This window comes from Carcharodon carcharias, chromosome 1, assembly GCF_017639515.1.
Source record: "Carcharodon carcharias isolate sCarCar2 chromosome 1, sCarCar2.pri, whole genome shotgun sequence".
NCBI lineage: Eukaryota > Metazoa > Chordata > Chondrichthyes > Lamniformes > Lamnidae > Carcharodon > Carcharodon carcharias.
In genome coordinates this window covers 6,823,371-6,845,515 of record NC_054467.1, presented here as the reverse complement: position 1 = coordinate 6,845,515, position 22,145 = coordinate 6,823,371, and the positions used below count along the sequence as shown (strand labels likewise).

General features: G+C 42.9%; 1 protein-coding gene across 1 annotated transcript in view; it reads right to left on the bottom strand.

The window, feature by feature from the left end:
• Positions 1 to 16,884, bottom strand: part of stpg2 (sperm-tail PG-rich repeat containing 2) — a 100,672-nt gene extending 83,788 nt beyond the window's left edge. Inside the window, exons 1-2 of the mRNA XM_041201088.1 lie at positions 16,761 to 16,884; positions 3,569 to 3,681 (exon numbers count right to left, since the gene is read on the bottom strand). Coding sequence (XP_041057022.1) covers positions 3,569 to 3,681; positions 16,761 to 16,884 — 237 coding nt within the window. The remainder of the gene's footprint in view (positions 1 to 3,568; positions 3,682 to 16,760) is intronic.
• Between the last annotated feature and the right edge of the window lie 5,261 nt (positions 16,885 to 22,145).

The following is a 22,145-nucleotide window of genomic DNA, read 5'->3' as shown; positions in this document are numbered from 1 at the left end:
GATTTGTATCATAACTCCATCTAGGTTCCACAGTCCTTCGTACACTTGCCTAACCAAAGTCTATCTGTCTCAGTTTTGAAATTATCAATTGGCCCCCAGCTTCGAAGGCTTTAGAGTGAGTGAGTTCCAGATTTCCACCACCCTCTGTGTGAAGAAGTGCTTCCTGCCATCACCCCCTGAACAGCCTGACTCTAATTTTAAGGTTTTGCTCCTTAAGCCAGCTCTGCCATTCAATAAGCTCATGACTGATCTGATTGTGACCTTAACTCAACTTCCCTGCCCCTTGACAATCAAAAATCTGTCTTCTCGCACCAGAGTAAATAGTTTCTCTCCATTAACCCTATCAAATCCTTTAATTGTCTCAGCCACCTCAATTAATATTCAATAATCAAGAGAATGTAAACCTAATCTATTCGGCCTATCCTCATAAGTTAACTCTTTTTAGCTCTGGAGTCATTCTGGCTCAGTAAGTTAAGATCACTTTTTCAAAATTTGGCATTGAAAATAGTTTGAAAAATAACTTTCCAATTGGTATTATACAGCAAAAGAGACGCAGACCCAAGGTTTTTCTCATGTTGCGCTTGGGTATAAATAATCACCTGAATACAGTGCCCAGATGAAACTTGGGCCAAGAAGCTTGCACATCCAGAGCAGAAACTGCCCAGTTTTCCATCACTAACTTACACAGGCACATACCCGACCCTTCTGATCCAGGCTGCCTCCAGGCGATTTTGCATGCCCCAAAGTTCAAACCCTCCTTCCCAATAACTTGCGGGCACCTCACAGTCATTATTAAAATATGCAGAGATTCCCATTTAGGAGTTATTCACAAGTCAGGCAAAAGAGACCAAAAAATACAATTTAAAAATTCTAAAAAAAAAAATCTCTGGGTCCACCCAGATTCAAACAGGACCAAGCAACAAGAAAGAGACGAGATGAAGAGAAGTTGTTTTATGCAGTGAGTTATGATCTGGAATCGCTGCCTGAGAGGACGGTGGAAACAAATTCAATAATAACTTACTGCACGCTTGAAGGGGAAAGGTTTTCAGGGCTATGGGGAAAAGAGTGGAGGTTGGTGGTGGGACGAATTGGATTGTTCTTTCTAAGACCTGGCACTAGCACGATGGGCTGAATGGCCTCTTTCAGTGCTGTATCATTCTTTGACTGTATGGTTCTAAAGGATAGAGCTGAGTTGCTTGGGTTTTGTGGAACAATTTCTGGACCTCAAGCGTCTGCCAATGGCTCAGGGAAGGAGTCCCATTTGGCCCACAATGCTGTAGATTTGCATACTCCTGATTTCCAAGAAATATGAAGGAAATTATCAGGAAAGTAAAAATAGAATGAATTACTTTTCGGAGATGGTGTGTGAAGATCAAAGCCTAACTGTTTTATAATGACAAACCGTGTAACGAAGAAGAAAACTGATAATAAATCTTAAAGTCCATGTGGTGGATTCTTTTTGTTGGATAGTTGAAACATCCAAACAATCCAACGGGTCTCGCTCGGAGTATACAGCAGAAACATTCATTATTACCACCACCATCAACACTTGATTTGATTTATCTGCATATTAAGCCTTATTTTTTTTAAATGAATTGCTAAAGGGGAGATTTGCACTGCTTAGTGTGATTTTTGAGAACAGTAATTTGTTTGATGTTTATGTTCTTAAGGCGTAAATTTTTAGGGATATGTGAATAAATTATACACAAGTGTCTACTCCACTGTGCCCCATCACAGAGTTAGATGAATCGATCCTGCTTTGAATTTTAAAAGCTGTTCAGTCAGATTGAAAATAACCATCATATAGTGGCTCTGATCATTGAAATCCCCAAATTAATTGCTCCACAATTGGTGGCTGTGTCTTCAACTGCCTGGTGCCCTAAGCTCTGGAGTTCCCTCCCTAAATCTCTCCAATTTTCTACCTCTCTTTCCTTAAGACTCTCCCTGAAACCAACCTGCTTGACCAAGCTTTTGGCTATCTGCCCCAATATCACTTTTAGTGGTTCTGTGTCTAACTTGGCATTATAATGCTCCTGTGAAGACCTTTGGGGTGTTTTATTACATTAAAGGTGCTTTATAAATATAGCTTGTTATTATTAGGTAGAAGTTGCATAGAATATACAATACAGAAACGAGGCAGATCAGCCCAACCAGTCCACGTCCCCATTTATACTCCAATTGAGCCCGCTTCCTTCCTCATCTAACTCTATCAGCATTACCCTCAATTCTCCCTCATGTGTTCATCCAGCTTCCCCTTTCCCATCTATGCTCCTCCTCCAGGTAACGGGGCATTAGCAACCATGGACTGCCATTGGAATGGCCCATGATTATGCTTGGCAGGGTACCGCGGTGGTTTGCCATGGCTGACCAGGAAACTCTCTCACTCTTACCACCTACCATCAGGCATATTGGAAGGATTTCAAGGCTGATAATCAACCTGAATTTCCACATTATGAATGCCTAACGTCAGCTGTCAAATCCAGAAGTAGGATTTGAACCCAGAGCTTCTGGCCCAGAAGCAGGGACGCTACCCACTGCATCACAAGACCTCCCCACTTCCACGTTATTCACCTCAATTACTCCCTGTGGTAGTGAGTTCCACGTTTGCATCATTCTCTGGGCAAAGAAGTTTGTTTAGAAAGAAATAATCAACTGTTTTAAAAGCAGAAGGTTATTACACTCTTTAGTATTTCAGTTTGATAGTTTATACGTTTTTAAAAATTTGTTCTTCAGGTATACTTGACATCGGTGGGACAGTATTTTTTGGCCATCCATAGTTAACCTGAGAGCTTTAAGAGATCGCCATGTACGGACGGGAGTCTCATTTAAGTTGGCAGGTTCCCTTCCCTGAATGTCAACCAGTTGGGCCACTATGACAACCTGGTTGCTTTCAAGGTCACTTACTAAGTGCTAGCCCATAATTTACCAGAATTTATTGAACTCAGTCATCGTAACTTGCTCAGTGAGGTGGGCTTTGAATGCACGAGCGCGGTACAATAATTACATTGGCTATTGATGCCCATTTGCTTCAGTTGAATTCTCGAATATGGCTAATTTTATTCAAGTAAAGCAAAAAAAACAAAAATTATAAAAACATGATCTAACGTGAACATCTGAATATTTCCAAGAAAAATATGCCCTCATACACAAGCAATGAGAGTTTATCAGTGAAATATGCAATTTATTATCCTTTGCATCTCTATAAATATATTCATTAGTGAATATTTTGGCAGAGACTCTTAATATTAATAATCTGATTAATGACTTGTTACCACCCAAATTCATTAAATACATGGATATATATGCTTGGCCTGTCTCTAGAAATTTTTATGCAAGTTATGTTAATTGTAGAAATATGCAGGATTCATAATGAGATGTCCTGTCAAATGAATGGTAATCTGCAATGACAGGTATAAAGGAACTGTACGTCTTTCATGGACAAGAAAGGGCAACTTATGAATGTACAAATAATAAGATTTATTGTGTAATTATTTAGAATTATTTGTTCTCCTGACAAAGTGAGCTTACATTTATGTGCTACATTGAGCTGGTAATAAGTCTATCTTACCTGCACTGGAGCAATGTCATAATGCTGTGGGCCCGGAGACAGAAGAGCACCCGGAACATTGAATATAGAATCATGGTCACGGTTTGCCAAAGACATAAAGGGAGCGTATCCATCTGCAGGAAGGAACTCGTGTTACTGGGATTTTTATATTTAACCAATAAACAAACTTTTTAGGAATCTATATTAAAAAGTTATGCAAAGCCTCGGGGGTTAATAAATCACCTCATGGTTCCTCCTCAAAATCTCGCAAAATTCTCAAAAAATAATGTTGATTAGCCATGTATAGCTGCCCATCAACGGATGGGACCTGGTGGAGAGTTGCAGGTATATGGGAATGGACGTGTGAAGGGCTTTAAAAGGTAAATTCAGTGATTTGCACTCCCGGTAGGGAGCTGTGCTTGATAGAAGTAAAGTTCATTGAATTTGGGCTGCAATAAAATGAACTTGCCTTAATGCGATTCCCTTAACATTGGACTATGTCCTAAGGTGCATCACAGAGGCAGTAAGAAAAGAAATGGGCATCAGGCCAAAGAGGAAACCATTTGGAGAACCAAAACTAGAAGGTTGATGAAAGAAGTGGGTTTAAAGGTCTTAAAGTTGTTATCTGTGACTCACTTGGTAGCATTCTTATCTCTGATACAGAAGGCATTGGGCTTAATCCCACTCCAGAGCAGAAAAATCTAGACTGGCTCTCTGGTGCCAGTGCTGAGGGAGTGCTGCACTGTCAGAGGTACCATCTTTTGGATGAAATGTAAAACCAAGACCCAGACTCCTCTTTCAGGTGGACATAAAAAACCCAATGGCGCTATTTTGAAAAGAGCACAAGAGTTCTCCCCAGTGCCCTGCCCTCAATGAACCCAACCAAAACAGGTTATCTGCTCATTGTTGTTTATAGGATCTTGTGTGCAACTTGGCTGCAATGGCCATCCATAGTTACATTACAACAGGAACTATTCAAAAGTACTTAACTGGCTGTAAAATCCAGAGATTAATGTGAAAAGCAGGTCTTCCTTTCTTTTCAAAGACCGGAGGGAGGTGGTGAGGCAAAGATTTTAAAGAGAAAAATCACAAAACTTGGGGCCAAGACAGATGAAAGCACAGCTGCTAAGGATGGGGCAAAGGCAGCGTGAGATGCACAAGAGGCCAGAGTTAGAAGATGGAAGATCTGGTGGGAGTGTTATTAGACAAAATTTAACACCAAGCCATATAAGGTACCAGATTAACCCACGGCAAAGTGATGCAGAATTCTACAAAGGTAGCAGAGCAGCACAGGGTTTTATCCAAATATTAATTTCCATGGCCCAAGGACCATGATTTTGCAGCAATACCAGTAGCTGAGAAGTGGAGAGTCATTATGAGTATGTTCAATCAGCAACAATGACCAGCAGAATACTCTAGTCTGCAGCCAGTAAGACCAATTGTTCAGTAGGTCCATTCATTCAAAAAAAAGCATTACAGAAATTGCGAGTACCCCTTAAAATCTGTTTAAACACAAAAGCAACAGTCCAACAGGAGGTCACTTTCCAAACATTTTCGAAAAAGCAAAATTCCTGGAGTTTTAAATGGCAAGGTCACTGAAAGGAAGGTAGAAATAGGTAGAAAGGAATAGGAGGTTATGTAGATAGGGTGAGATGAAGTAGGATGAGATAAGGCTTGCATGGAGCATAAACACTAGGAACCTGCTGGGTTGAATGGCCTGTTTCTCTGCTGTTAATACTTTGTAATAATCAAACCTACCCCTTCCCCGGAAAGACCTCATTTTTAATATGTAATTTTATTAAGAAGATACATCGATGAGTCGGTCTTGCGAGAAGACTGGACTGAGAGATAGTGGAGGAGGAAAGGGATTTCTGTTTATTCTGTAGTCAGTGTCTAAAAATGAAGAGGGTTCAGTTAAATGAGTGAGCATGCACGAGTAGCTCTGCTGCAGTGTTTATTGTGGTGGTCCAGCCATTGTTGTGGTGAATGGTACTCCACACGCCTTGTATTCCTGAATGCTTGTTTCACACTTTGTAAACTCTTGGAAACTGCTCTGCACTATCTCTTTGTTTCTAGACCCAATCCTGGGGCAAAAATCTCTGCTGTCTAACAGTGGCTTTGTAAGGACTTGCTGCTTAGTTGCAAATTAACACCCAAAAGAGAAGAGTACATTAAATAAGTAGCTATGCAGCAAATTTATTTTTACGGTGCTGCTTCATGCCCTCATCTAGACCTGGAAAAATTTATCAATTTTGCTTCCAATTTCCACCCCTCTATCATCTTCACATGGTCGATCTCCAACACTTCCTTTTCCTTCCTTGGCCTCGCTGTCTCCATTTCTGGTGATAGACTGTCCACCAATATTCACTGCATGCCCACCGACTCCCACAGCTACCTCGACCACAGCTCCTCACACCCCGCTTCCTCTAAGGACTCCATCCCATTCTCTCAGTTCCTTCGCCTCCGTCGCATCTCTTCCAATGATGCCACTTTCAAAAACAGCGCTTCTGACACGTCTTCCTTCTCCCTTAACTGAGGTCTCCCACCCACTGTGGTTGACAGGGCCCTCAACTGTGTCCGACCCATCTCCCACCTTCACACCTTCCCCTCCCTCCCAGAACCATGATAGGATCCCCCTTGTCGTCACTTATCACCCCACCAGCTTCCTCATGCAAAGGATCATCCTCCACCATTTCTGCCAATTCCAGCGTGATCCCACCAGCAAACACATCTTCACCTCACCGCCGCACCCCCCCCCCTCCACACATACACACACACAACACCCCCCCCACCCACCAACCCCCCACCCCCTCTGTCAGCAGTCCGTAGGAATTGTTCCTTCCGGGACACCCTGGTCCGCTCCTCCGTCACCCCCAAAACCACATCCCCTTCCCACGGCACCTTCCCATGCAATCTCAAAAGGTGCAACACTTGCCCCTTTCCCTCCTCCCTCCTCACCATCTAGGGGCCCAAACACTCCTTTCAGGTGAAGCAGCATTTCACTTGTGCCTCCTTCAATTTAGTCTACTGCATTCGCTGCTCCCAATGCAGTTTCCTCTACATTGGGGAAACCAAATGCAGACTGGGTGACCACTTTGCGGAACACCTGCGGTCTGTCTGCAAGCATGACCCAGACCTCCCTGTCGCTTGCCATTTCAACGCTCCACCCTGCTCTCTTGCCCACATGTTTGTCCTTGGCCTGCTGCATTGTTCCAGTGAAGCCCAACGCAAACTGGATGAACAGCACTTCATCTTCCGACTAGGCACTTTACTGCCTTCCGGACTTAACACTGAGTTCAACAACTTCAGATCATGAACTCTCTCTTCTACGTTCACCCCTTTTTTAATTCCCTTTTTTAAACATTTATTTTTATTTTTTATCCATTTATTTCATTTTTGTTCATTTATTCATTGTTTTATCACCTTTTTTTAATCCCTTTTCCATCCCAAACACCGCCTCTTCCCCCCATCCACCCCTACAAGGGCCATCTGTTACTCGTTCCATGTTGTTCTTCCAGAGTGCTGACCCTTGTTCTGCTATTCACACATTCTATTTTCTTACCTTTATGCCACTATCAGCACCTCCTTTAGCCCTTACCACTACCATTAACACTCCCTTTGACTTTTTGTTCATGACATCTTTGTCAATCTCTCCTTAGCCCCCACCTATCACAGGCCTTCTATCCAGCTTCACCTGCTCCACCTCCGTTAAACAGTATACATTTCATCACATTTCTACTCCTCTTTAGCTCTGAAGAAGGGTCATATAGACTCGAAAAGTTAATTCTCTCTCTCTCCACAGGTGTTGACAGACCTGCTGAGTTTCTCCAGCATTTTCTGTTTTTATTTCAGATTTCCAGCATCCACAGTATTTTGCTATTTTTCCTTTCTTTCTACCACTTGTGCTTATCTAACTTCCCCTTAAATGCATATATACTATTCACCTTAACAATTCCTTGTGGGAGAGAATTCCACATTCTCACCACTCTCTTTCCTGAAATTCCTTTTGGTTTTATTAGTGACTATCTTAGATTTATGGCCCCTAGTACCGGTCTTCGCTGCAAGTGCAAGCATCTTCTCTGAGTCTACCTATAAAACCTTTCATAATCTTAATGATGGCCATCAGCTCACCTCTCAGCCTTCCCTTTACTAGAGAAAAGAGCCCGAGTCTGTTCAATCATTCCTGATGGTCATTAATTCTCAGTTCTTAGACCTGGGGTGTAAATTCTGCAATACCAGTTTAGCCAGCAGGTGGGGCTCTAGATATAGCTCCAGCTCGAGTCCTCGATTGTACCCCGAGTGTTACAACAGAATGAAACAGCCAGTGCTGCCTGGCTTTTCGCTGGTTATGCACAGTAGGAAGATGCTTATCAATTACTGCTGTTCTCTCCTAAATAGTTTGGTGCTATAGAAAATAGCAGAGACCACAGAAATTTCTTTAAGGGCAGAAGAAGGCAGACATCTCAAGCAGAGGAATTTCAAGGCTTGAGGGGGCACATGAAAGTGAGGGAAGTGGTGGTGTCAGGGTAAGGTTACTGGACTAGCCAAACGGAGGCTGTAGTGATTATGGTTTTGTTTAGCATGTGATGCACCTTTAAGAATAATATTTGTAAGGAAGATCACATGATCTGTGGTAACCAAAAGGAGAGTGGCACGAGCTACCTCAGCTGTCAGTGTAGAGATAGGTTAGAGTTGAAAGCAGACGCGTAGTTGCTGCTGAGTATATTGTAAGTAAACTTAATGTTTCCACCCAAGAAGTGCTTGCTGATCAATTCTACCAACAACAGTAGCAACTCGGCCACCCTACAACAAACTGGCAACGAGGATAAAACAGGATTTTTTTTTTTAATTCATTCATGGGATGTATTCATGGGATGTGGGTGTTGCTGGCTAGGCCAGCATTTATTACCCATCCCTAGTTACCCCCAAGTCCAGAGGGCATTTAAGAGTCAACCACATTCCTGTGGGTCTGGAGTCACATGTAGGCCAGACCAGGTAAGGAAGGCAGATTTCCTTCCCTAAAGGACATTAGTGAATGAGATGGGTTTTTATGACAATTGGCAATGGTTTCATGGTCATCATTTGACTTTTAATTCCAGATTTTTATTGAATTCAAATTCCACCATCAGGTCCCCAGAGCACTACCCTGGGTCTACAGGATTACTAGTCCAGCAACAATACCACTAAGCCATCGCCTTCCCAGAACAGAAGAAATCAAGACAAAAAAGAAATCAGCACTGTACCTCGCCCAGTGATTGTAAGTAGGAAGTTTCGTTAGAATTGAAGTCATCCCCTCTCAAAGTGCCACAATTTGGGAGAATTGATCCTTTTGAACCAACCACAGATGATTAGTCTCATTACATTGAACACTTCCACGTTCTTCTTTCAAGCGAATGAGATTATGGGGAAAGAGAAGAGGTGAACGATCCTCAAGTACTTGTGGAAGCAAAACCTATGGTTTGATTTGAAGTTTTACAGCACCCAGTGCCCAAGATTCGAAGAATTTTGATGAATTGGTGGACCTCATGAAGGGTCATTTTCAACCTAAGCCCTCATTCACGATGCAGAGGCTCAGGTTTAATTCGCAAGATAGAGCCCCGGCTGAGACAATTACATGCTACCTGGCAAATTTGAAGCAGCTAACGGAACATTGTGAGTTCGGTACAACTCTAAATGACAAGCTTAGAGATTGTTTAGCATGTGATGTGAATGAGGACACTATTCAAAAAAGATAATTGTCCGAAACGAATTTGGATTTCAAGAAGGTGCTCACGATAGCGCTGGCCATGGAAAGCGCAGTAAGAGGTTCAAAAGCAATACAGGGTGTGCAAAATGGCACCATCCTCCACATGAGGCAGGAAACCCCAGCCGAAAAGGGCACGAACATGCAAGGCTCTGCCGAGAAGCAGGAAACAGCCCCCAGTAGCCAAGGAATAAAGAAAAGTAACTTAGCAGCAAAAAGAATAATTTTAATAGAGGTGGAAACAAGCAGTCTTTTAGAGATTGGCAGTTTAAAGTCGAATGCTACTATTGTCATACAAATGGACATATGATGAGGCAGTGCAAGGAAAGATTCAGGCAGGCTTGTAAACAAAAGAAGAAGCCCAATGAAATCTACAATATAGAAGAACCTGAAACAAAAAATTCAGACACTTAGTCATTGTTTAATCTGAAAGTTGGAAAGACAGAACCAATATTTGTCACAGTGAAAGTTAAATGGCAAACCTGTTAGAATGGAAGTGGACACTACAGTAATTGGTAAACATACCTTCAGATATTTGAGTAATGGTGAACATCAGTTAAATTTGGAGTGAACAGCAGCCAAGCTAAAAACATATACAGATGAAAACATCCAAGTAAAAGGCATAAGTAGAGTAACTGTTCATTATGGAAGCCAATCGGTAAAGCTACCAGTATTAGTATAGAGAGGCAGAGGAACAAGCCTTCTAGGGTGAAATTGGCTAAGAGAAATCAACCTTGATTGGCCACTGAGATTCCAAAAGGAAGCTGGAAACATTCCTGTTTTGGAAAAGGAGTGTGTAAGGACTCACCAACCTTAAGAAATCCAGGTTGTCTTAAGCCAAAACCTGGAAGAACAGCAGAAGAAACTTGAAGAGACCCTGCTTGATGACAGAGTTTGAGACGAGGTGAGCAACCTTTGCAGGGAAAAAGAAAACCTGTTGAAAGACCTTCACACATGACAAGATTCCCTCAGGTCGGAGTTTGTACAATCGTCTGGAAAAGTATGAAGAGAAACAGAAAGAATTCAGCACCTCCATGAATAAACTGAAGAATGAGTTGGCAGAGAAGATACAGCAATGTTCCATTTTCCAGGAGGCAGCAAACAAATACAAAAAAGAGATGGAAGAGCTGAAGAATCAGCTAAATGAAGCCAAAGAGGCTTTGGAAGCAAAAGTCGCAGAATTTTCCAAGAAGCAGACAGATAATGAACTCTTGGGAGATTCAGCCACTGATCTCAGGCAAGTTGAGCTTGCATCTGAGAGAGGTATGGCCAACAGTGAAGTCAAAAAGGAGGCCGAGATTAAAGTCTGTGCTAGAAAGAAGAAGGTACATAGAAAGAAGATACAGAAATACTAAAAAGGCTTTAATTCTGGCAGCATACGGATACACTTTCGGACATAGGCCCGGCAATCAAATCACAAATGTAAATATCCTTAGCTTTTTGCCTTTAGAAGAAAATGATGAGCACGTCCCAGTTCTTGTTTTACTGCTAAATTTCTTAGATTCCTCACCGGTATGTGCTTGACAGATCAGAGACTGGACAAGTCGGGACCCAGTCCTATCTCAAGTATGAGAACAAGTGCTACAGGATTGGTCACAGGAGCCCATACCTGATGCAATGAAACCATACTTCAACAGAAGACATGAAATAACCAGCTAGGATGGTATCTTATTGTGGGGAGCACGAGTGATAGTTCCTTCAAATGGAAGGGAGCCACTTTTAATTGAACTACACAGTTCACATCTAGGGATTTCCCGAATGAAGACCATTGCTTGCAGCTATCTATGGTGGCCTGGGATGGATGGTGAAATAGAGAGTTTAGTAAAGCACTGTTTGCAATATCAACAACTGCAAAAGTTTCCAGCGACAGCTCCATTACACTGAATGGTCAGTTAGACTCTGGGTGCGGTTACACATTGAAAACATTGCACCTTTGCTGGGAACAATGTTTCTGCTCATTGTCGATGCCCATTCAAAATGGTTGCACATATATGAGGTGAAGTCACCAACCGTCAGCTGCTACAATTGAGAAACTATGTCAAAGTTTTGCCATTCACGGGCTACCAGGCATTTACAAGTGCTGAGTTTCAACGGTTTATCAGCCTCAACAGTATCGCTCATGTGAAATCTGTACCGTACCACCCTTCCTCATATGGACAGATCGAAAGGGCAGTTCAAACATTCAATCCAGGCATGAAAACTAATTGGAGATTCCTTGGCAACCAAACTAGCTCACTTTCTTTTTCATTACAGGATTACCCCTTACACAACAACAACAGGTGTCACACCTGCGGAGTTATTGTTGAAACACTGTCTCAGGATGAGATTGAGCGTAATAATGACAAATTTAGAGGGGAAGGTGGAAAGGAGTCAAGGAAGCCAGAAAACTAGACATAACTGGCATAGTCCTGAGAGGAAATTTACTGTGGGAGAGCCGGTATATGTGAAGAACTTTGGAGAAGGACCAAAGTGGTTACCGGGTGAAATACGTGCAATGGCTGGACCTCTATCTTACAACGCGGAGATGAAAGGATGGATCATCTGGAAACATGCGGACCATTGAAGGAAGAGAGAGATAAATCACCAAGATTTGGTTCCGCCAGTGACCATGACTGGGTCTGCGTTTCCTGTTGAGGATACTCAACCCAGGACTGACATGTCTGATGTTCCTGTAAGAGTTGAGGATACAGAACTGCAAGTGCCCACCGAAGCACCTGATGTTCAGGCAACTCCGGAAAAGTAGGTTCCTGACAAAGCATCTGAAGTTGTGGAGCTGTGACATTCTACACGGACCAGGAAACCACCTGAAAGACTGAACTTGTAAATTCCTTACCCAGTGTAAATATTATGTTGTCTTGAAAAATATGTACTTGTAAATATAATACATATAGCTGAGTTAAAGGGGGAGGAATGTAGTAATTATGGTTTTATTTAGTGTGTAATGTACCTCTAAGAATAATATTTGTAAGGAAGATCACATGATCTGTAGTAACCAATAGGAGAGTAGAGCAGGCTACCTCAGCAGTCAGTGTAGAGATAGGGTTGGAGTTGAAAGCACACGTGTAGTTTCTGCTGAGTATATTGTAAATAAATATAATGTTTCCATCCAAGAAGTATCTGCTGATCAACTCCATCAACTATATAGCAACTCAGCCACCCTTACAACAGAAGCCTAGGTCCTAGGGACATGGATTCAAATCCCACCACCGCATTTGGTGGAATTTAAATTCAATTAATGAATAAAATTGAAAGCTAATGCCATCTCATAAAACATTATTGCCCTTTAGGGAAGGGAATTGTCTGGCCTACACATGAGACCCACTCTTAGCTGCCCTCTGAAATGGTCTAGCAAGTCACTCAGCTCAAGGGCAATGAACGCTGGCCTTGCCAGTGATGCCTAGATCCCATGAAAGCATTTTATAAAATACAGTGAAATTAACTTTGGAACACAAAGATTTGATACTGACATGATGCTCCTTCCGAGTAGTAAAATGGATCTTCCTCACATCCCTGTCCACAGCCCCACCATTGCTGTCTGTGCCTTCAGCTGACTAGACCCGAGGCTTTGGAAGTCCCTCTCTCTTCACCTTTAGGACACTTCTTACAACCTACGTCTTTGACCAAGCTTTTGATCACCTGCCTTAATATCTCCTTATGTGGACTGGAGTCAAATTTTGTTTGATAAATCGCTCCTGTGAAATGCCCTGGGATGTTTACCTATGCTAGAGGCGCTAATTAAGTGCAAGTTGATACTGTTGAAAGGAAGTGACAGAGAAGTGATCCTTTAGAGATTTTTTTAAATAGTAAATGATGTAGAAACAGTGCATCCGAAATGCTAAAGTGTGAGACCAGAATAAGGAGACACAATCGAATTGGTAACAAGCAAGTTTAGAACTGATGCATTCAACACAAAGGCTAGACCTCTGCCTAGGATTCTAGAGACAAAATCCATGGAATTATTTAAAAAAACAATTGCATGTCATGGGCTATAGGGCGGATGGGCTAAATGGGACTCATCTGTATCTATTGTGTGATTTTCTGAGCTAAACTTAAACCTCGATCCAAAAAATTAAAAGGATTGTGATAACACAATGCGCCACACAATCCCCTAATAATATTGCTCAGAGTAAAAATTCAGCTGAGCCTGTTTCTGGGGCACAAACTCAACACTACACAATTATTGAGGGTCCAAAGCAAAAACCAATTGTTGTCGGTCCCTTGAGCCTCCTCTGCCAGCTCACTGTTGGTCACACTGCCATAAGCAGCTCTCTCCAAGGACAATCCAATTTAGGGTCACTTGCCTGGTTGGCAGCAGTCGCCTAATAAGGCCCAGGTCGGGGCGGGGGGGCGTTCCTGGGCAATGGAGGATGGAGTGTACTATGGAGTGGGATGCAAATCACAACACCTGTGGAGTTTTTGAGACAATTGTTTGATTTTAACTGAGACCATAGGGGCTGCCAGAGGAAGCTCTGTGCGCTCCTGGGGAACTTATTCCTCCATCAAGTCCTCAACAATTGTTAGGCTCCTAACTAACGTATTAGAAGATGCAACCCAACCCAACACCACAAATTTAGCAGAGGGAAAACGCCTGTTCAGACTGAATGCAAATTGTCATGATTTACACCAGAAAAAGGACCCAACACATATCAGGCGAAAGCCATGTCTCAATTAGTGGCGCCCTCATCCCTGAGTCAGAGAGTTGTGTCCAAGCCAAAATTTTGAGCCCAACAGCCAGGAAGACACCTGAGGTTGCAGCATTGAGGAAGTGATGCATTGTCAGAGGCACTGCTTTCCAGGTGAGACACTAAACTGAGACCTTGTCTGCCCTCACAGGTGGACATAAAAGATCCCATGCCACTATTGAGAGAGCAGGGAAGTTCTCTCCAGTGTTCTGGTCAATATTTATACCTCAATCAACATAACTAAAATAGATTATCTAGTCATTAACTTCATTGCTGTTTGTGGGAGCTTGCTGTGCACAAATTCACTGCTGTGTTTCCTTCATTACAACAGTAACCATACTTCAAATGTACTAGAAGAGTCATACGGACTCAAAATGTTAATTCTGTTTCTCTCCCCATGGATGCTGCCAGACCTGTTGAGATTTTCCAGCACTTTGTTTTTATTTCATAGTATTTCAGGGGCTGTAAAGTGCTTTGGAACTTCCTGAGATCATGAAAGGCGTTATATTAGTGCAATATCTTTATTCCTTTCATTTTCAAGATTTCCCATTGTTCTCTCTATTACATTACAAACTCCTGCACGCAATTGGCTGAACAGGATTTACAAGAATTACGCCATTATTATCTGCTAAGTTTTAATTGAAAACAGTTAATTCAGCTACTGGCCCAGATTAGGAACTGATCTGGCTAAAATAGATTAATAATTAATAAAGTCAAATTGCCAGAGACAAATGTTATCAGACCTATATGGGTGTTAATGATCCCTTGTTGGCAGCATCCATACAAACAAGAGGAGGTCATTCAGGCCCTTGATGTTGCTCTGCTATTCAGTTCACTCATGGATGATCTGTATCTTAACTCCAGCTACCCACTTTCCTTTCATATTCCTTCATAGCCTTACTTAACAAAAATCTATCAATCTTTGTTTTGACATTTTCAATTGATCCAAGCCTCAACAGCTTTTTGGGGGAGAGAATTCCAGATTTTCTTCTACCCCTTGTGTGAAGACATGACTCTTGAATGGCCTGGCTATAATGTTAAGATTCTACCACCTTGTTCTGGACACCCCCCCATTCCCCCTCCACCGGAGGAAATAGATTTTCTCTATCAACCCTATTGAAAGCTTTAATCATCTCAGCCACCTCAATTTGATGACCCCTTAATCTTCATTACTCGAGTTTTATATATTGAGAAAAATAATAGTGAACGAAAGTTCTCAATGGGAATATGCTGGGTGACGTGGATAGAGAGACAGAATCATAGAGATAGAAATATATAATTAAGCAAAAAGTATGATTACAGGTAGAGATAAAGCTTTTTCTAAATCAGGACACAGAGTAAAGAGGTAATGATAAATTTGAAATTTTCATCCGTGTTTTCAAATGCCTCCATGGCCTCGCCCCCTCCCTATCTTTGAGAATTCTGCACTCCACCAATTCTGGCCACTTGAGCATCCCCAATTTTCATCGCTACACCATTAGTGGCTGTGCCTTCCGCTAACTGGGCCCTAAGCTCTCCCTAAATCACTCTGCTTCTTTAAGGCATTCCTTGAAACCTCCTCTTTGACCAAGCTCCTGGTCACCCATTCTAATATCTCAAGTGAATCGATAGAACATTTTGTTTGACAATTGCTCCTATGAAGGATCTTGGGGTGTTTTACTGTGCTATATAAGGCAAGTTGTATTGGAAGGACATTGGTAGGATACAGTCAGGGTTTACAGTCTTTAGCTTTGAGTGCCCTAGGACATTAAAGCAAGTGTGTGATAGTGATTCAGCAGGATTCCAGCAATGGGGAATGCAGTGATTTGAGTTACTGACAATATTTCTACTGAAGCAAAGAAGTCTAAGAGGAGCTTTAGGGTTTTTCCAAATATAAAGGGTTTTGATGGTGAATGGAGAAAGACTATTCTCTTTGGCTGAAGAGAACTGAAAATTCAATTTAAGATTGTCACTAAGAGAGTGACCTGAGAAGGTAGAAGACATTTCTTTACAGAAAACAGGGTATGAAATGTTTTGACACCAGGGAGCTGTTGGGATACAGGCAATTGCATCTTCAGGGTAAAATTAAATAAATGATTCAAGCACAGGAGAATATTAGTCGATAAGGAGAGAATGAAGCAGTGTGATTAGTTTTAGATTGCTCTGGTAAACAGGGGCTGGCACGAGACACGATGGGCCGAATGCAAACATTTAAAGTTCTTGATCAGCAAAAATGTAAGGTAACTATACAGCACTCTGCGTCTCTGTTGTTGCTTCGTGCAGGGATTTAAAGACCTGTTACCATCTGATACAACAACAGAGCAACTACCGTACACTCGCTGGACTGGAATACCAAAAATACTCCCTCGAATTCACCCTTTTCAACTTGAGCGCCGCATTTCACAAATGCAGTATGTTATATTCTAAAAATGAAACAAAAAAAAAGAACGAGAGCTGAGGCCAGACAGCCGGTCAGTCAGCATCTGTAAACAAAGTCGTTAACTCTTGGATATATAATTTTTCATCAACACAAAGGCACCCAGCACATTAACCTCTGCTTGTGTATTTCCAGCATTTTCTATTTTCATTTCCAATGGTAACAAATGTTCTTCTTGCATTTTGCAAAGTACTCGGCATGTTTTCTGCCTTGAAGCACAACTCCCCATTACTCATGTTTGTGCAGTAGTTAATAAACATGCCCCGCTTGCCAGTTTTCACCAGTGATACCGAAGAGAGAGAGAGAGAGAGAGTAAATCTCGACTAGGAGACCGCACTAAAACACTGCTCTCTGTGTTGCCCGGGTCCTCACCTCCTTCTTTACAAATGCAGCAGTGCTTGTTGCTGCTGGCATTGTAGGAAGCTGGTCCCACGTTGGGCCCGGTGCTACCCTGAGCCGTGGCGAAGATTGTATCCCTCGGAGCTCGGTCATACATTTGTGCAGAGACACAGGACGAGGCAATCGTGGGGTGGTGGGGGGGAGAAGAGGGCAAATTCCCAATTCCGAACTCAGGAGGAGACAGGATAGCTTCCCTCACGTCAGCAAGGTGTAATGTTACTGAAAGCCGCTGCTGGGAGAAACGATCAACAGTGAAACTTCCTTCATTCGAAAAATAATCGATGAAACTTCACAGGGCGGATCAGACTGCGTGAGAAGGTTTTAAAGTATTTTTGCACATAATATTTTCTTCCACTTTTTTCTGTGTCTTGTTCCCAGGGTTTTACCAGTTGATTGGGCGACTGCAGAAGAAAGTTCCTTACGTCGGACGTGTTCCTTAATTCTCTCACTTACTTCGGCTCTGAGCATCCAAGTGTCACGATATGTGTCTGAGTGTACATTTAACTGTGTCGTTCTGTGTCTAAATGTATCTGAGTATGCATTAACGGTATCTCTGTGTCAAAACATATGTGTGTATTTAACTGTATCTCTCCCTGTCTGTATCTAAATGTATGTGTTTAATTGTATCTCTGTCCGTATCTCAATGTATCTATATTTAAATGTATCTCTGTGTCTGTCCCTCAGTGTATCTGTCTGTCTGTGTGTCTTGTTGCTGTTGTATTCCGCACCCCCCACCCCCGCCACGGTTTCTCATTGTGAGATTGTATCCGTTTCACTGTGTAGCCGCTACCATGGAGACCGTCTCCATGCGTCTCCAGGTGTCCTCCTCCCCCCACCGCAGGTCTCTGGTGCGCTCACTGCTTCCTTCAATGAGTTGACCCTGCAGTAGTTTGGTTGTGTCAATTAAATCAGCAATCGGAATCATGTCTGTCGTATCTAACGCACCCCAGCCCTGGCCCACCCTGATTCTTAAAGGTTTAGTTCCAAATTAGTATAAAACTCAAGGGGAGAAACTTAACATTTGTAATCCCACCCCCCGTATCATGCTGTCCAGCGGCTACATGGATCTTAGCTGTTGTTCCACCCTCAATCTCTCTCTCTCATAAAAAGATCCCGGTCCCATAAAAGTATACACGCAGGACACTTTGTGCTGAGACGGTGCCACAAGTGGAATTGTGCTCCCTGCCTCAGTAGTTTTGATGAGCACAATATTTTTTTTATTTGTTCACGGGATGTGGTCATCGCTGGCTAGGCCAGTGCTTATTGCCCATCCCTAATTGCCCTTGAGAAGGTGGTGGTGAGCTGCCTTCTTGAACCGCTGCAGTCCATGTGGTGTAGGTACACCCACAGTGCTGTTAGGGAGGGAGTTCCAGGATTTTGATCCAATCACAGTGAAGGAACGGCGATATATTTCCACCCACCTTCCTGGCTTGGAAATACATCACCATTTCTTCACTGTCACTAGGTCAAAATACTGGCACTCCCTAACTGCACAGTGGGTGTACCTACACCACGTGGATTTATGGCCAATGAATTGCTTTCTGAAATGAAATCACTGTGGTGATAGAGGAAGGGCGGCAGCCAACTTGCGCATAGCAAGATCCCACAAAGAGGAAGTAAAATAAATGACCAGGTCATCTGTTCTGGTTGACCTTTAAGGGATGGACAATGGCCAGGCCAACGAATCAGTACTGGGGGATCGTTTACATTCACCTGACGAGACTTTTTTTTAATACCTTATCCGAAAGTTGGCATCTACAACAGTGCAGCACTCCCTCAGTACTACATTGAAGCATCAGCTTAGACCTTGTGCTCGGGTCTATAGAGTTGGAGGAAGTCAGAGGCAAGGGTACAACCAGTGAGCCAAGTCTGGCAGCTTATTTATAGTCCCAATCCCTTTCCAATCTATGATGTTTATTTCCTTGATTTATTTCACACTCAATAGAATCATAGGCTTTCCTATTAGTGAGTCGGTGGAACTAAATATGATAATATTTATTACCTGTTACACAAAGACCAGGACCTGTGAATGTGTTTTAAAGCAAAGACGTATAGATGTTAAGTACAGTATCTAGAAATCTTGTTACCTGGAGTCACTTGCAAAGGGGAGATTTAAATGAACATTTTCTTTTATGATCAGCAAAGATAATTCCAGTTGCTTTGTGATGTCATTGCATCATAGAATTACATAGAATGTACAGCATAAAACAGGCATTTCCAAACAACTGCTTTATGCTAGCCACCTCTTCATCTCATCCTATCAACATATCCTTCTATTATTTTCTCCCTCACGCACATATCCAGCTTGCCCTTAAATGTATCTGTGCTACTCCCCTCATGTGGTAGCAGATTCCACATTCTTAACACTCCTTTATTCAGGAAATTTCCCCTAAAATCTCCATTGGATTTATGTTTAAGGCTGTAAAGTGCTGTGAGATCCCCAAAGGCCATGAAAGACATAAAATAAAATAATTGCCTTTATCTTACATGAATCATTAGGATGGCACTGGTGTGGCCCAGTCACCAGGACAAGACTGCACTACACTACAAGCAGGGTCACCAACTCTGGTCAAAAAAAAAAGGACACTCCGCTGTGGTGGTGGCAAACGTGTGGGATTGGGGGAGGGTGGGTGTTGCTGGCGAGACCTTCAGAGCAGGGGGTTCTGCAGGCACACAACACACCCCTGGTCTAATGCTGCTGCCTGCTGGATGCACCCCACCAGCACCCCCCCAACCCGAGCACCTGCAGGACAGCCCCCAACACAAGTCGCAAACCTGTCACGCCCAACATGTGAGAAAAAGAGGCCTGCCAAGTTACCAGAAATCCGGGACAAAAATGCATCCCAGAAAGGCCTGACTGGGCACATGGGCTGAGAAACCAATTTGCCGGATGGTCTAGAAAATCGGGAATGGTTGGTCAGCCCGACTACAGGTATTTTAATTCTTTTCTTCAAGAGGAGCACACCCATGTTAAAACACCAATAAGTCAATTAAACTGAAGAATGCTCACAATTTGGTGGCAGAGTGGTAATGTCACTGGACTAGTAATCTAGAGGCCCAGGCTAATGGGCTGGGGACTGGCATTCAAATCCCACCACGGTAGTTGGTGGAATTAAATTCAATTAATAAAATCTGGAATATAAGGCTACCCACGGTAACTGTAACCATGAAAATATCATTGATTGTCCAAAAGAAAACTCATCTGGTTCACTCATGCCTCTTTAGGGAAGCAAATCTGCCATCCTTACCTGGTCTGGTGTACAGGTGACTCCAGACCCACAGCAACATAGTTGACGCTTAACTGCCTCCAAAATGGCCACTCAGTTCAAGGGAAATTAGGGATGGCCAACAAATGCTGGCCTTGCCAGTGATGCCCACATCCCATGAAATAATTTTTAAAAATCCCTGAACCTTGATGCTGTTTTCAATGCTAATGTCTTACAGAAGACCTCAAGCACACCAGTGGATAACACTGATCCTGCTCAGAGGTCATCCTGCCAAGCAAGAGACTAAGAAAGAGTCGAGCAATCCGACTGTTCCAACAAATTCGTGGAAGCTACCTCAGCTCATCAGCAGCTGAAATCCTTCGCTTCCTCTAGACCCAACTATATCTGGCCTCCCACCTTGCACCCACCGTAAGCTTGAGCTTATCCAAAACGTTGCTACCCATATTCTAACTCGCATCAAGTCCTGTTCCCCCATCATTGCCTGTGCTCACTGACTTACAATAGATCCCAATCCAGCAACAACATGGGCAGAATTTTGCCCTTGCCTGGAGGGCTCAGCTGGGGTGATCAGGGCCAGACCACGATTTCATGCTGGCAGACCAATTAAGTGTGTGTGTGTGGGGGTTGGGGGGGTTGAGAGGAGGAGGGCGAGTGTGAACTTAGGGCATGCGTGCAAGTGCACTCTTGAAAATCTCCCTGAGGCACAGAGCTGCCTCAGGGAGATGAAGTTTTAAAAATTAGAAATAAAATTTTTTTAAATGTTATAAAACATGAGTAGGGATATGTTAGATAAATAAAATTTTTAGAGATGTATTTTACTTTTATTTGCTGTTGGAAACCTCAACCCGCCTGTGGATGAGGTTTCCTAAAAAAACGCAAAGGCTGCAGTGAAAAATTTGTTTCGATGATCTTGTTAACGGCCTTTTAATTGTCGGCGGGTGTGCTGCCGACTCCAGCGCGCGCCGGCCGACCGAAACATTGCCCATCATCTTACACTCGGTTGAGTCGGGCATGTGCCCACCCGCCGAGCTGAAAATTCTCCCCCTCGATTTTAAAGCTATAGAGCGATTTTACGCGGTGGTGTTTTACGATCCCGCCGAAGTCAATGGACTTTTGAACGGCTCGCTGCATTTTACAGACCCGCCCCCCCCACTGCGATGGGGCCATAAAATTCCCCACATTATCCTTGTTTTTAAATCCCTCCATGGCTGCAGCCTTCACTGTCCGCAATCTCCTCTGGTCCCTTTGAAACCTCTGCACTCCTTCAATTCTTGTCTCCTGTGCATCCCTGATTTTAATCGCTCCATCGGCCAGCCTCAGCTGATGCGCACTTGAACCATAGCCTCCGCTGCCTGGGCCCTCAGCCCTGGAATTCCCTCCCTAAATTTCTGCATCCCTCTCTCTCTTCCTTTAAGATGCACATTAAAAACCTACCTCTTTGGCCAAGCCTTTGGCCACCGATCCTAAAATGGCTCGCTGTCCAATTTTGTTTGAGAAGCACGCATGTGAATTTGGGGAGGTTTTACGATGTTAAGGGTGCTGCATAAATGGAAGCTGTCGTAGTTTGTTGTGGAAAGAAGCTATGGCAGACCCCAAGCAGAAGGGCAAAAAGACATTTCTGCCGAAGTTACAGCAGGAGATTGAGAGAACCCCGGAGAATTCGCTGCTTATAAAACAAAGTTGTAGTCTAAGTTTTGGGCTCTTTTTAAAGTAGACAAGTTGTGGAAGATTCTTGAATTTAATCTTTTCCTCCAATAATGACTGAAATTAACACCCGAGACACTGTAGCACTGACTGGGACAAATATCTGTTCCTCATCCCATGGTTTAGTTTTCTTTTTAAAAAAGTTATACTCACTGGGGTGAAGGATATTAATGCTGGAGAATGGAATTCTTATTTTCAGGCACCCAGTGTCAGCCTCAAACATTCCTTTATTATACTTGTCACAGTTTAGATACGGGGTAAAGTTCCTTCCAGTTTGTACCAAACATGTGGCTCAGTAGCAACTGTATTTGGTGCTCACAATGTGGTGTCATCAATAATTGATATAAAATCTATTCATAAGATTGTAATACAAAGACTCATCAATGCATGCACAAACTTTGGTAAATGTGTTCTGTGAAATTATTTA